At 35.3% G+C, this 17238-nt stretch overlaps 1 protein-coding gene across 30 annotated transcripts in view; it reads right to left on the bottom strand.

Annotated features, from left to right (window-relative positions):
- Window positions 1–17238, bottom strand: part of ank3b (ankyrin 3b) — a 231517-nt gene that overhangs the window by 126499 nt on the left and 87780 nt on the right. For 17 of the 30 annotated variants that reach the window (XM_059531844.1, XM_059531841.1, XM_059531836.1 and 14 more), the window contains exon 1: window positions 11331–11806. The exons of 2 other annotated variants lie outside the window; for them this stretch is intronic. In XM_059531844.1, coding sequence (XP_059387827.1) covers window positions 11331–11447 — 117 coding nt within the window. In that variant the 5' untranslated portion in view covers window positions 11448–11806. Of the gene's footprint in view, window positions 1–11330; window positions 11810–17238 lie in introns of those variants that run through there. 11 more of the 30 variants (XM_059531852.1, XM_059531849.1, XM_059531848.1 and 8 more) reach the window with 7 other exon arrangements.

A 17238-nucleotide genomic window follows, 5' to 3' on the forward strand; every position in this document is an offset into this window, starting at 1 on the left:
AAGACAATGTCGTTTGAGGCACAAAAGCTCATTAACTCCAGCTCAGGAGACGGCAGGCGTCCCAGCAGATCTTGCCCGGACTAATGAACAGCAGTAAGCTCATATTAGCCAGCAGTCTGAGCACAGCCGTCCACCAGCACCTGACACAATATAAATCATTGCATTATTCATACTGAGTGTATGAACTCCATATGTCTCAGAACATTTCACAATGCCTTCTTTCTCACACCTTAGGTCAGCTTTATCAGTGTTAGCTGGAATTCAGCTGCCTATCCAAAATCCAAATCTGGGTTACTTGATTCTGATTGGTCAACTGTAGCGTTATTGTGGATGATGATAAACTAATATAAGAAGATTATGCTAATATAAGGTGACACTTATACAATTATCTCTCACCACTGCTGCAGTTATATTATGAAAAACACAGGGAAATAATATTACAGTAAAAATGTGTTTTCTATTTTCATATATTAAAATTTCATTGAATTTTTAAAATTGAAAATTTAATTTTCAGCATCATCACCCCAGTCTATCTGTCTGGCCATCTGTCTATCTTCTGTAACATCACAATATTTTATACTGTCACTTTTCATCCATTTAATCATTAAATGTGTCCTTGCTGAATAAGAAAATGATTTACATAGTAGCAGGCATAATAAAGATGCAAGCTGATAAACTGGTCATACCTGTCCCTTTTGCACAAAACATTTATTTTCGTAACATTAAAAATATCTGAATATCTGAATATGTATAATAATTTGATATAAATTATATATATATATAAAAAAAATAACAATTTGTATACAATATATCGCAGAAAAAAACATATTGCAATGTGTGTTTTTATCCAATATTGTATTGTATTGTATTTATCCAATATATGTATTGAGATTTGACTATTTATTGAATCACTTATTTATTTTGATATATATATTATAGTTTGATAAATATTATAATTTTTATACTTACTCATACTTACTGTACCTGGTGTATTTACCTGGATTCACCATACTTGCCTGTAGGCTTAGCTTCTAAATAGTATTAATACCAGACGTTTGTAATAGTTTATATAACTAGTCGAGATAATTTTATATTACTTATATATCACAAAATAAAATGTATCATATCGTGGTCATATATCACAAACCCCCCTCAATCCTCCTCCATCCTGTATTGAACCATGAGAAATCTGGTGACCCTACTTCAGAGGGAATTCCTCTTTTCACTAATACTGTATATTCAATTGCACTCAAACTGGTGTGGTTCAATAGTGCATATAATGAACTCTGCAGACACACTGATCTGTTCCCTCAGACAGCTCTTGTCTCACTGATCCGAAACCAAGCTTATTTTGTGTTGCCTACAGAATAAAACAAAGACTGACATTTAGCATGCATTTCAACAGAAATGTGTTATTTCAGACACTGTAAACAGATCTTGTGTCTTATGAACCTTCAGGACATCTAAGGGCAAAAATATAATAAATTGAGCATCAAAAGCAAAGCTGTGTGTGTGGTAAGGAAGTCACCCACGTTCTCACAGATGGGTGTCTCATGGTTCAGCTGCCCCCTCTGCACCCAATCACAGCCTTCATTTTTCACACGCCAATGGTCAGAGACACACACACACACACACGCTCTCGTCCAGCTTGCAATTCATCAGGCGGTATCCATTTCAACATTTCTTCTCCAATGAAAAAGAAAAACGAATGTTGAGTGTAGATAAAAGACTTAAAATCACTGCAGAAGGGCCCATCATACATTGGTGTGTAGCTCAAGGACAAAGACAGTATGTCCACACAGTATTTTCATCAGGACACAGTGATGCCCATAGCAGTGCTTTAACAAGACAATCTGGACACTCTTGGGACACCAGAGTCAGGTAGAGATATTTCTGCACTCTCTGTACAGAGCAGCTTTTACCTATCACACACACACACACATTCTTATTGGCAGCAAATATTAATTAGACCAGCAGCTCTGTTCCCTCTTACGTCAATCTGAGCTCCCCCACAGCAGGAGTGATGACTTTACTGCCTTAGCATGAGGAGGAAAACCCTGCTGAAAAGATTAGATTCAACCAGCAGGAATGTCCATGCTGATCCAAGATTTATTACTATTATTATATTTTTATTTTTAAAGGTTAGTCTCTCAAGATTAAAGTCTTTTTTCAAGAGAGACCTGGACTGAAATAAATTAATACCATGATGAGTTATACCTAATGAAAGCTTTTTTGTAAAGTTAACAAAAACATTTGACCCTCCAACACTAGCTTTTATATGTACTGTGTATATATATATATATATATATATATATATATATATATATATAAAAGGACAGCATTCCAAATGAAACCCCTATCTGTCATTAATGTTAACCAATATATACTGTTATATATAACCAATATAATATATTTAGTCAGTAAACATACCACTGCATAGTTTTTTTTCAATTATAAAACACTAGACAGAAACTTAGACATTATATAAGTGATTTATTTGTGCACTAGAAAAATACAATAAGAATAATTTGAGTAAGAAAATAATAAGAAAAATAAAAAAAGTTTTAACTTTGTTTGCCAATTACAGAAAATCCTGAGATTGCTAGAAATGCAGCATTTACAATGAATTACGATGCAAATAAGTGCTGATTTGCTGATGGCCACTTATACAGATGGTAATAACACAAAGTAAATAATCCACTCTCTCTATTCAAATAGACGCGTTCACTTTGATAGCCTTTGATATTTTTGATTTGGGCTGATTTGCACTCAAACAGATGGTAATCATGCAGATACATTCACATTCAACATAAAACACACTCTCACATAAATAAAAACTGTTGAAAAATAAAAGAAACAAAGAAAAAGGCGATCGCTATAAGTTCCGCCTCCATCAGCTGACAGGTGCATCAGAGCGCGTCACGAGGGAACGCCAAAATTCAAATATAATATCTTTCGCCTATTTTTCATTCATTCTTTTTTCCGGTGGATCGCCTCATTCTGTTTGTGACACCGTACGCCGCAAAACCATGCCATGTTTTTACTACCAAGACGCAGTTTCCGTCCGTGAGTTATTCCATAACGGACGCAAACAGTTCTGTCTTTGAAGAACAGAAACGTAAACAAAGGAATTATGATCCATATTACAACGTTATTGCTTCGTTGGACTAAACGTGCTCCATGAGATGTCGTTCAGTGGACCCTTACCTTTCTAACTAAACCGGGATTTACAGCTGTGGATGTGTTTATGACTCGTTATTACGACGGATCTGGTATGAACAGCGTTTCCATTGCTCGTGTTTTTATGTGTACTGCCTACACAAATGTAGCAAATACAGTCTTTATAAGCTTTAAATTGAAAAACAGCGATCTGTCGTCGATGCTTGATGCTTAGATCTTTATAATGATACATAGTTTGTCAAGATTAAATTTGTCCCGTTTCATTTAATCTATTCATAAACACTGACACGTGCGAGTTGAGAGGCTTTCAGGACGAGGGCGTTCTGGTGCTGGCTAACAGGTTAAACTGATATACTGTAATAAACTAAATCAAAAAGCATTAAAATAATATAGATTTTCAAATGAAAAAATAAACAAAATAAACAAAATGAAAAAGTTATAATTAAAATGAAAACAGAAAATGTACAAATAAAAACTTATTAAAATATCAAAAATATCAATAATACTTTTAAAAATCTAAACCACTGTTTATAATAATTTTAATGATTTTGCTATTTCAATTATATTTATGTATATGTATACAGGGGATGACTATTTGGACAACATCCAACTGTCAATATAAAAGTCATTTTTGTAAAGAAATTTTTTGGGGAAAGGATCAGCGACATTTTATATATATTATAAAAAATTTGCAAAATAAAACGTAATAAGACATAATATACATATTCAACAAGTCTCAAGTAGCTGCGGTCAGCTCTGTGTCATCATTTGGGACTCTGTCTCCGCTCTATCACACTGGTCTCCAGCTGAAGTGATGAGCAAGCAGTGCCACCTCAAGACCTAATCAATGTTTACATACAACACACACCAGCAACCCTTCATTTCATGTAGATAAAGACAGATTACACACGGTTGTCCGTGTGTGCTTGTGTCGGCACTGGGAAATGAATCATGATTCTTTACTGCGTGTTCTATTTTACACGGTTAGAGCTTTCTGTCCTCACTGATTTAAATGTGAACCTAGAAGAGCCTCACGTCTCTCTCTCGCTCTGTTTTATAATCTCTCTCTTCACTCCCAAATCCATTTCAGGCTTAACCCCATTTTTTTTTTCCTGTTTTGCTTCCTTTAGCTTTCTGCCTCGTTGTATCTTAGCTTCTCTGTCTTTGTCCTCCTCTCACTCTTTTAAATCAAGGGGGCAAGGTTTGGCAGGTTAGCATAGTCCCCTGCTGGTGGATACTGAAACTACACTATTATGGGGGTAAAATAAAATCTTTCTCTACTGACAGACATCCATAAGTAGAAACTTTTTATGCATTATGCACTATTATTATTACTGCAGAACAGCCTGGTCTCCAGAGAAGCAGGAAGACAGTGACATGGGATAATATAAACATCTTCAAAAAAAATTATATTAATATTTCTCCTTTATTATTTACAAAGGTAAGGAAAATTATATATAAAATTATACAATTGTAATCCAATTATATTAATAATTTAATATTATATTAAATTATTATAAACCCACTATAAATTTTAGAAAGGTTTCTGTTGTGGTGTCATTTTTTAGGCGAGAATATAGTCTAGTTGTTTAGACTTCCACACATATGTGGTTTGTTAATAAAAAGAAGGTCTATTTGAAAGTTCAACATTTCTGGAGATGTGAGGTCCAGGGCATCAGCGGCCGTTCAGAGCTCATGAACCCGCTGAGAGCAGCCCTACCTTAGCCAGATCTATTGGAATTCTCTCCATAGTGTCTATAGTGTGACATGAAATACAATCAATCTTGGATATCTCTAACCGACAATCTTTCATATTGTTAATCTATTATTTGTTCCAGAACAAATAGTTTTGGCTGAGGGGAAAGTTTAATAACAATATTTTTACCTAACTTTAATGCAGTGTCAGAGTGTTGCTGTTGTTTATTAAATAATATAGTTAATAATACAAATTAAAAAATTTACACAATAAATAATATTTTACATTTATGAATAGTAGTAGTATTTCATAATAGTATTTGGCATTCAGAAATACCAAAGTGTGTTAGTGATGGTAATTTTGGTTACAGATTTTACAATGGATGTCTATGGGACAAGATTTTTTCTTATTTTTCTTCTTTTTTATTTATTGTTCTGTAAGTAAAAAAAACTACTACTGTGTTATCTCAGATTACACATTGTGAGTCATAGCATTCAGCAGTTGAAATTTTAAACATTTAAGGAATTATTCATTTCATAGCCAGATTTTTATTATAAAATTTAATGTTTTGATGTATATGATATAATGTATGTGTGTGTATATATAGACACACACATTGATATATATATATATCAATTTTTTAGCAAGCATTTACTTGTTAGTATTTTGCTAACATTTAAATATATATATATATACTTATTAAATGTTAGCAAAATACTAACAAATAAATGTTAGCTAAAAAATTGATAAATTAAATCCTAATTGAAATTGTTAAAATGTATTAAAATAAATAATTCTTATTCATAGTATTTACCTATTGATTTTTCCTAGTTTCCTTTCCACTTTATATGTATTCTAACCTCTCTAATTGTGATATATTATTTAAATATATTTAAGATAATATGGTAATTTTGGTTACACTGTTCAAACATTAGATGGGGGCGGGCAACTGTTTTTTATGAGTGAGTCAAAAGAAAAGACTTTTTATTGAAATGGACTTGAATAAGGTTGTAAAAAACAACATTATTTTTACTTTCATCAACACCTCGTAAATCACAGCCAACAAATACAATGAGCAGTGCTGTCATTGGAAATCACTCTTAACAGATGAAAGGATAGTACAACAAAGATATTGCTTTCCTCAGTGGACATTGAAATATGAGATTGACCTGAAGAATGAATGCTGTATCTGATGCAGGTAATCACACTCTCTGAGTCCATCTCTCTCTCATAATACTCTACTACACATAGTACACTGCTTTTAATAGAGTAATACAATGAAGCAACTTAACGTTCCTTCGTTACTAGTTTGAAATTGATGTTTTTGAATTAGTTATGGAGGCTTGGGCTCCGCTGTTAATCTGTTAATTTTGAGATTTGAATCCATAGCAGAAGGAAGTAGTTCTGTACAGGGTTGTTTCTTATTTATTTACACATGCAGTCAAAATGTTGCATATGGAATATCACATTCATAACCATGCAATATTAAAAAGCCACTATTTTCCAATTTGGTTGTATGGAAAATAGCAGCATGAACACCTTTCAAAATATCTCCTTTTGTATTCAGGATTTTAATTTTGGAGTGAAATATTTAATGACCTTTCCGACACCAATTACAGATTGAATGAAAGGATTAGAGAGAGAAAAAATTAAAAAGAATCAGTATCTGTTGACAAAGTGTCCCATCAGCTCCAGGGGGGGAAGAGGAGAGGGGGGTGGAGGCCCTGAGGGAGCCCGGTGCTCTTTCCTCAAACAATAAAAGCAAAGGAGGGTGGGGACTGAAAAATGAGGTTGGCTCTTAATAAGTGACGGGGGATTAATGAAGCCGCTTGGCATGTTTGTTCAAAAAGATGGGGGTGATGCTGCTTCTGGTGGAAGCATGTGTTCATGTGTGTATATCTGGGGTCCAAACCCCATCCCCCTTTAAAACATGTGCAGTTTGTAATGCATGGCAGGAAGCAATATTAAACTCAACCCACACAGATTAAAAAAGATAAAGAGGTAAAGACGGGGGTGGAAGAAAAAAGACTGGGTGTGGTGAAGGACATTCCAACTAAAATTAATTAACAGCAAGGGGTTAATGTTTTTTGTGCTGGTGGCAAAATCTACTGATTCAAATAAGCACTTGCACAATCTCTATGTAAATTGAAGCAATCCATTATGAGGCTAAACAAGGTATTACATTTGTATAATTTTGATTCGCTCCTCAGTTTGTAAAAGCACACAAAAACTGTAAAGCAGTGTTTACAGTGGAAGTTTATGGGGCAAATTTTTTTTTCTGAAATTAATAAACTATTACTGTGTTATTTCAAATGATACATTGTGAGTCATTGCATTCAGCAGGTGAAATTGTAAATATTTTTGGAATTATTAATTTCATAGCCAGATTTTTATTATAAAATTAAACAATATTTAATGTTTAGTTTGCAAAATACTAGCAAATAAATGCTAGCATTTTTTTTATAATTTCAAAATTACTAAATTAATAAATTTAATCCTATTGGAAATGAAGGAAAGTATTCAATTGTAATAAAATAAATTAATCTTATTCATGGTATTTACCTTAAGATTTTTCCCAGTTTTCTTCCCACTTCATAAGTATACTAACTTTTCTAAATGTAATCTATTCCTTTAAATGACTAAAGATAATATTTTAATATGGCAAATCTGGATCTGGGACAAGGACAAAACAAAGTCTATAATTCTCCAAAGAACAAAAGGTGAAATCTGTTCAATCACTCAATCAAAAGTGTCTGAAGTTAAAAATAACACACAACTTTTAAGATTTTTATAAACTGAGGGACTAAATTAAAATGATATTCTGTGGTAATCAGCAGTATATGTCCCAATTTATATGGAACATAGACTGCATGTAAATGCAGCCAGTTCTTATAAACTATATACAGTGATTATTATTATTAAGTTTACATAATTTACTCTGCACCTGCCAACCAGAACACAAGACACGATGTACAGAGCATCATTTCTATTTGTCTACCGTCTGAAAACAAATTGTTTCTATATGGTGGGCTTTAAATACACATTGAAGAAATGAATAAACTCAAACTTGACTATCACACAAACGGGCAGTCATCCAGCTGCCCAAGTGTTTGTTTTCATTTCTTCAAGCAGAGGACAAAAGCAAAGGGCTGCCAGCAGCCAGGAGGCATCAGACTAGAGTATGGATTTTTCCTTTTTGGTTTGCCTGCGTGCATTCAGCACGACATCCGATACACTGCCAAAAGCATACGTACATAAACTCCTCATCATCTTCAGTAATGACAGCATCCAGGACAGGTAAAAAGCTGAAGTGCATGAGGACACTGTGTCCCTGAGTCTTACTAACTAGGTACAAGGACAACAGCTGAAAGATAGCAGTCCAACATGTTAGATTGTAAATCAAAAACAAATATTTTAGGTAAATATAAATACTGCTGAAAGAGGACCCTGAGACATATACTAATAGGGCTGCAACAAACGATTATTTTGATAATCGATTAATCTAACTATTAGAACGATTACTCGACTAATCTTCGATTATTTTACTGATTAATCAGTAGAATTTGATTGATTATTCAGCTCTTGCAATTACTTAAAATATTGTTATACGTAATAAATAAAAGATAGTCTAATCACTTCAGCTTTGGGAAATAATATTATGTCATTACAATCGTTATACAATTCATTTATACAAATAAATATATTTGACACACAAAATGAGATGACAGAGAAACCTTCTTATTTAACATTTAATTACTATATTAATGACTTATATTTAATTACTAAAATTAACGGAATGACACCTCATTCCTTCAGAGATCATTTTAATATACTGATTTGCTGCTCCAAAAAACATTTTTTTATTATTATTATGTTAAAAACAGCTGAATATAATTTTTAAAGTTCTTTGATGAACAAAGTTCAGAAGATCAGCATTTATCTGAAATATAAATCTTTTGTAACATTATAAAGGTCTTTGTCAATTTAAAGCATCCTTGCTCAATAGAAGTATTAATTTCTACAACCACCCCCCTCCCCATCCCAAAAAAAAAAATAAAAATAAAAAATGATATTGACTCCAAGCTTTTGAATGGTATTGCTTATAATGTTACAAAAGCTTTTTGTCAGATAAATTCTGATCTCTGAATCTTCATCTTCTTCATCTCTGCAAACCAAACTATCATTTTAATCAAATATTTAATAATAATAATGTTTAATACCGTAAAACTGCTTGATTTAAGGTATTGCATAAAATACTATAGACCTGAAGTGAATGCTTTACAGAGCTCGTGCAAACATCCACATTAGTGTAATAAGATGCATTTTTAACTGCTGCTTTCACGCTGCTGTAATATTTTTGTTGTTGTTTTTTATTTCGTTATTGAGAGGAAAACGCGCGTCATTTTCATATCCAAATGCCTTTCGGTTTCTCTGAAGCAGCGCTGAGCGAGCGCTGTATCTCTTCTTCTCTTGAATTGCATCGAGGAAGGCTGAATTACAGTATTGCGCCACAGCACCACACTGGTCAAACCGCATTGCAGGCTCTAAATTAGGTCAAATTAAATCAAACGAATACTCGACAACAAAAATATTTGTCGACAATTTTTCATTGTCGATAACGTCGATAACGTCGACTAATCGTTTCAGTCCTACTAATGGTTAAAAGCTTGGAATAATTAATATTTAAGTTTTTGAAAGAGGTTTCTTATGCTTACAATTTTATATGATGAAAAACACAGTAGAAGCTGTAATATGTGAAATATTATTACAGTTGAAAAGAACTGTTAGAATGCCCGGGCATCATGGTACTGTTGTTTTGTTTGCAAGATGCCTACTAATCAATGTATCTGATCACAGACGGAGCTCTAGGAGCTGATCCATAAACAGCCTAACGTGCGAAGAAACAAATCCAGAGCTAGTGCTTTGTCTCACAGTTCTCCTGTACAAACACCACACCTCTCAACACAATCAATAACCTAGAAGCATCTCTCCTTGACCACAGCTATACTGGGAGTACTCTCAGGTATTGATATCCTGAGCGAACGTTTACCATCAGCACCCATTATAGTGTGTCACGTCACTTTAAAACTTCGCACAACGCCACTGTATGGCAGCACACTGCCTACAAGGCTATCACTGAAGTAAATCAAATAAAAATGTTTTACATTTTGCAAAATCCTGAAAAAAAAAAAACTTCTAGACTGCTTAAACTACTAGAATAAATACATTTTACTATGACCGGAGTCACTAATAATCTTTTTCCGTGTATGTTATTCAAGTTATCAACATCCGCAACAGTTTGTAATGAGATGTGACCTTGTGGGCCATCAGAATGTGAATTAATTATTCTGAGTCAATGGCTTGTATAAAGTTCTAGGGTGTAGATTTTCAGCCACACGCGCACATGAATGACAGAGGTCATTGAGAGTTAAGCTCTCAGTCCTTAAAAAGGCTGAAGGGAGGGTTCAATCACAACACAATGTCCCGTGAGGGACAAAGTGAAGCTGGCTTGTTAACACTATATGCATATGCTGTTTTCTGGCAAGGTTTCATACAGGATTACCAAGAATTTACATAAAGGTGATACATTAATATTATTAAAATCTTTTGTAAAATGCAAAGAAGTCCACAACTTGTAAAAAAAAAAAAAAGAATGGGTTGCCAAATATCCAATTATTTCTGACCATTTTAATCTATTCTTTGTTTGATTCCAAGAGAAGAGCAGCTAAGACAGAAGCAGATGCGTATGTAGATAGGTCGAGATGCTGAACGCTGAACTGTGACTGATGGGATGGGTTGATGAGGGTTTGTAATGGGATTGAAGCTGGCTGGGACGGTTGGGGGTATAATTTTTTATAAAGCCCGTGGGAGAAGATTCGTGAGCCCCCGGGGGTCTGGATGCCTAGCCCGCGATAAAAATGACACCAGTCACGCATCAGCATGGAGAACGAATCCCACTGCCGATCAAAGACAAAAACACACTCACCCACATGAATCTAAAAAAAACAAAACAACCGCCACTTCAATCTACAAAAACCTCTTATCTCACGGGTTGGCGTTTCAAATCAGTTTAAGTTCAATAAACAACTATGATATACTACTATAAAGCATTATTTGATATCTAACTAAGGGTGAGAAATGTTACCAATGTAGAGTAAAGATCTACCCACTAAAATGCTGTTAGCACATTCAACTCTGTATTCTGCATTCTTAGTGTGCGCCTTCTTTGTGATGCACATGTTCGCCTTGTAAATAAGCATTTCCTATCCACACAGGACTCAGCAGCATCACTGCAGTCTTCTTGAAAGCCCTATTTTTATTTCCAAAAACAATTCTTGAATTGTAATGGCCCTCAAAGTGTCATCCCAGACCTTTAAGATGCTTCCAGACATCCCACCCAACCTGCATGCCAGCAACAAAACGCGCCACCCTCAGAGCCGTGACCTATTGGTACCTTTTTCTTTGGCTCTTTGGACCTTTTTCTGGGCTTCTTCTTCTTCTCTTTCTCTTCCTCGGCAGCTGTAAGTTCCAAATCAGCTTTTTTCTTCAGCTGGGATGCTGCATGTGCCATGATGCAAAGCTCAAGTGAGATATCCTTTCATAAAGTGTCTTCCAGTCAATAAAGACTGACCAGAATCCCTCTATAGCACAAAGACAAAAAAATAAAAACAAATTCTCTCCCAGACACCCTCTGTGAGGTCTATGTGTTCCTGTGAGCATCCACCGAAGAGCTGAAGCTTGGAAACTGCATATGTGTGAGAGGAGATGAACGTTTCAAGGAGACGGTGCTTTCCTCTTGGCGCTTTTTTTCCCGAGTCCTCCTGGCCCTACCTGAACCCATCCCCACCGTGCATTCAGCCGGGACGGAGCGCAGCGGAGACAGGGATGGGATGAGAGAAAGAGAATGGGTGGAGGGCAGCTGGGATGGAGAATCTTACGCACCAGATGGAAGTGTCTAAGTGAGGGGAGGAATGGGGGGGTTGATGCTGATGGGTTCTGTGTGTGGATTAACCGGCCCTCACATGCACGCGTACACACACACGCGCATTGAAAGAGGGGGACGTCTGTATTGAATCCTCACTGCTGTCTTGAGTTTTCGCATGGAGCACAGTAAATTACTTTATGTGGAAATGATCATCAGTATTGGTTTTGTATCCCAGTTAAAATAGCCTGAAAACAAGATCAATTTGAGATGCAAAGCTGTGTATGATATTACGACTTGTTTTAGAAAATATATCTTGAACTAAATTAGTTTTTATTATTTTTAAAAGGATAGTTCATCCATAAATTAAAATTTTAACGCCATTTAGTTACCCACTTGTTGTGTACAACCTGTGCAACTTTCTTCCAAAGAACACAAAAGGAGATGTTTCGAAGAATGTTCATGCTGCTCTTTTCCATACAATTACAATCAATGTGATTCATTTATGCAGCAAAAAGGACACAAAAGCACCATAAAAGTGGACTAGTGTGCTATATTTTGCTTTTTATATTGATCATTTAGATTATGAATTTGCTAAGAAAAGCTATGGCAGATGTCAAGATTTTTAAAGAAAAATGACTTGAATTTTTATTTTCGGCTGAACTATCCCTTTCAGTGTAATACAGTCTAAATACTAAATTGAATCAATACAAAATGTTTACAGTCATGCATTTTGTCCATCCAAAATGAACGAGATTATGATGTGCAACATAACAAAACAGTCAGAACATTATTCAGAACATTCATTAATAACAGAACACATGAAAAATAGTAATTACAAACATTAAATATATATATATATATATATATATATATATTTATTTATTTTTTTTTTTTTTTTTTCCGCAGTTTCCTTGTGGTCAATCACAACAGAACGCATTTAGCAGCTAATGCTTTATTGCCTCGCAAGACATTTGTAAAACTTTTTTTTTTATGCTTAAAACAAAAAACAAAATGTAAGACTATAAAAAATAAAAAAATAAATAAATCCTTTACAGTGCAAGCTCGGTGGAGGATTGGAACAGAAATGAAATGGATGCTCATTCTGCGATGAGACTCACTGCTGCATTATCCCTTCATTCTTAGACAAAGAAAATTGAATTGAGATCGAAGCCTTACTGCTGTTGATAGTGCTGTTTTATGGATGCGAGCGGTGCGTGCTTCTGTATTCACACTGTTCACATGTTCCCGCTCTGTTCTGAGCCCCACCTGAGCCCATGATGGGGGACTGCAGTCGCCGAATATTAATGAAGTGACAGGGGTGGGATGCATTCTTCTGATTGGATAAAAAAGAAAAAGCTTCGCAACAATTGGCCCAGGAAAACGGCGGAAGACAGCGGAAACAGCAGCCAACGCCAAGTGAAACCACATTAACTGTGCATCTCAGTCAGTCTGGGATTTAAGAGTATAATTCCAGTTTGTTGCTGGGCAAAAGTCATCTCCGTCACATTTTCCTCCATCTGTTTCTTAAAAAGAGGGATTTAAAGCAGGTCGTTTTTGAAGAGACAAAGCAGAGAGATTAAATGTAGCTTGTGTGCAAATGTGTTTTAAATAATTAAATCCCTAATTACATCTATTCAGCACATTAACAAGTTTCTAAAGAAAGATTCCTTGTTAGGCCTTTAATAGGATATTAAAAATCTGTGAGAGAAAGATTTGGCTGCTTAATTCTGACTCTAATCTGCAGATTTCTATGACTATGAGCATAAAGTCTGGTCCACTTTACATCTTATTCTAGCCAACTTCCCATCTATACAAGACGAGACAGTCTAAATACATGAAAATCTATTGTGTCTAACTAGATGCAGATTATGTGAAATTACTGATATTAAATAGGCTGTTATAGTTCCAATTCCAATAAAAAAAAAGATATATATATAAATATTAGGGCTGGTAATTTAACATGTTAATTAGATTAATTAATTATGGAGAAAAATAACGTGTTAAAATGATTAACGCATTTAACGCACTTGCCCCGCCCCAGACCTATGTGGATCATCTGCCATTTCATACAGTTGACTGATGACTAATATGAGGCAGAGCAACAATTTACTGCGTGATGGAGCCTAGAAAATATAAAATGTGCAAATGTTATACAACAGTTCATTAAGAAGTTAATTTTGTGTTATTTTAGACACAACCAAAATATAAAGACAAATCAGAACTGTTCATCTCTGAGCAACCCACAGCGGCATTTCATTTCTTAATCATCATTTTGAACGAATTTGGTGAACCATTTGGCGCGTTGAACCATTGACCATAGTCGCGTTTGATTTGAAGTGCCGCTGCACAGACCGATTGATGTATGACATCAAAGTACCACGAGAGTAGCCGTATGCTCTCTAAAGCATGTGCAGTTCTTTGATGTCACACACTGATCGATCTGATGGTGATGATCCACTTCAAGTCGAACAAGCCTTAATGATTTAATGAATCAAGTACCACGAGAGCTTATATATATTAGGGGTGACCTCGAATAGTCGACGATTCGATACTTCGATTCGAGGAGCCTGATTCGACTACCAATCTCACCGTCGAATATTCGTGGGCTGTTATGATTATGCCTTTCTGACTATATGAGAGCACTCAAAAGTCTGATTTCACATAGAACTTGCGGTTTTCTCACAATAAGTTATATGCAGCCTATTATGATAAAGCCATGAATAAGAATCTGAAAAGAAAGAAGCTTTAAATTAACATTTTAAAGTGCGTGAATAAATCCAACCACCCCTATAGATTTATGTTTCACTTTCCATAATCCGTGACCGACAGAGGAGCATCTTGGCGGCAGGGATTTAAAACTTTACCAGGACTCAAACTGACATGGGCAGAGACTGGATTTTTTCAAACAGGTAGGGTACCAGTGATTTCAAAACATTTCAATGTCGTGAATATATTATTTACCTGATATAAGATGCATTTGATTTTGAGTCAAGTGTTTCATTGTAGTACTACGGTGATATCTCTTCAGCGCACAGCGCGAGCAGGTCAAACTACAAAGCAGAATATTAATAACTATGACTGGACTGTCACACACATACCATTATAATGAGAACACCATAATAATAAAACGCTGTGAATTTTTTGAGTTTAGCTGCCATGTTTCTGCACATTCTTTTCTAGAAGAACGCTTCCATAAAAGCAGTTCATTCAGAGACGTTCATTTGCATTCAGCCTCTTTTTGCAGGTAGCCTAAAAGTCCTTATATTAACGTAATGTTGTATACATAACGAAGCGTATTCTATATGAAATTATGAGTTGAATCCCATTGATTAAAAACTTTGCTATCAAATGCTCACTCTACTGGTCATCTTCAGTGCGTGCAGCTCAAAACAGAGATGCAGAACATTAATAACTACTGTCATATAGGCTTAATTTATAATGAGAGCACTATTGTAAAAATGGTTAATTGTTATGGTTTCACCGACGTTAAGTGTTAACTATCTTTATATAAAAACATTATTTACCCCGTTTGTATCTGCGAGGCATGTGTTACACATTTTCCCTGTGTGTTAACATCAGTAATTATGACTGTCGAATGTCTGACTTGACTCAATGTATTTTGCCCCGCCCCCAAACATATGATTCGACTATCAGTCGAATATCAGCAAGATTCGAAAATTCCGATTCGACTATGAAAATCTTTAGTCGGGGATAGCCCTAATATATATATATATATATATATATATATATATATATATATATATAAGCTTGCTACTACGAGTTTTGATTGTGTGTGTGTGTGTGTGTGTGCATACAAAATGCTGTACCAGGTGAGCTATCAAGCAAGTTTACTATATCAGAAATGTCATATGATAATAATGTGATGCAGACATCACAATTCATTACTTTACAATTCAACACACTATAGTTGAAGTGTTTTGAGGTCATAGCATATTATAGGCAGGAGTAGGCAAGTTCGGTCCTAGAGAGCCACAGTCCTGCAGAGTTCAGCTTTGACCCTAATCAAACACACCTGAACAAGCTCATCAGTGTCTTCAGGATTACTAAGGCTACAGACAGGTGAGGGATTTTTTCAGGGTTGGAGCTGAACTCTGCAGGACTGCGGCTCTCTAGGGCTGAACTTGCCTACCCCTGGTATAGGCACTGCACAAAAACAAGTTTTAAATAATGTATCTGCTTAGTTTGTGTGAAAATAAATAATTTTTTCTGGTGTTTTACTGACTCTAGTCTTCATTTCAGCTGAAAACTGTGGCGTTCTGCAAAAATGTGTGTAGAGGCACATTTTTCCAATGAGCCTGTGTTGGACTTTTTAGATATAGCAGAAGGCCATTCAGAGATTACTTGAAGAGATTCAATAATTCATGATGAAATATTGACCATTAGCTCCTGAGAGCAGAAGAAGACCAGAGCACTGGAACATGTATGACTGCACAGTTCCTGAGTCATCAGATCCAACACCTGCTTCTGTGAAAAAACACTGATCATCCGGATCACAGCACACACATAACTCATACAACGACAAACATCTACACTATGTACTTTGTGACCACACAACCACCGGCATTTTATGGTACATCAGACAGCATCTAGACATATTATATGACCAAAAACTCTCTATCCAGTCAACCACGAGATGCATTCATTAAATTTTAAGCAACAACCAAAAACATAAATCATATATTCACACCATTTATTATACACATATCAATGTGAAGGAATGAAGTAAATATTGTTACAGTAAGACATTTACAGACGAACACCTAAAGACTGCAGAGACATCAGTCCAGCTGATATCTGTGCACATTTTACTAAAGCTGCTATTAAAGTAGGTCAGACTGAGACAGACTCTGAATAGAAAAGATCCTGGGTAATTCTGCACACCACACAGGACTGCGGAAAGACTAGACTAGCAGCCAGCGTCGCTTAATGAGATCAACAAAACAGCATTCCCCTCAGTACATCTGCATCATTACAAACCCTTAACTAAAGATATTTGTAAGATATTTCTGATTTAGTCTTTTTTTAATCAGAGATCGGCCTGGTAATTCAGCTTGTAATTTGCAATTAAATCAACCCATCCCAGGACCACAAAAGGACTATAAATAGTCACCCCAAGACTATTGTAATAACATGACAAAGCGTGCTATAGTTACTGAAGCCAGATCTCTCTGAATGCCATGACATCATCATAACATAAGATCCTCCTATCTGTGAGTGATGTAATCAAATGGACTGAATGATACTGTATTTTCTGTCCATTGTCACGGCTATTTATAACTTGTCATTACTTGAATAAACCATAAAGCAACAGAAGCACTGCCCACTAGATATATTCTAGAATCTTCAGTGTTTTGAAGTGAGAACAATCTAGAGCAGAGACAAAGACATACAATAACTCATCTGTGTCTCCATCTAC

The sequence above is a fragment of the Carassius carassius genome, chromosome 40, assembly GCF_963082965.1.
Source record: "Carassius carassius chromosome 40, fCarCar2.1, whole genome shotgun sequence".
NCBI classification, from domain to species: Eukaryota; Metazoa; Chordata; class Actinopteri; order Cypriniformes; family Cyprinidae; genus Carassius; species Carassius carassius.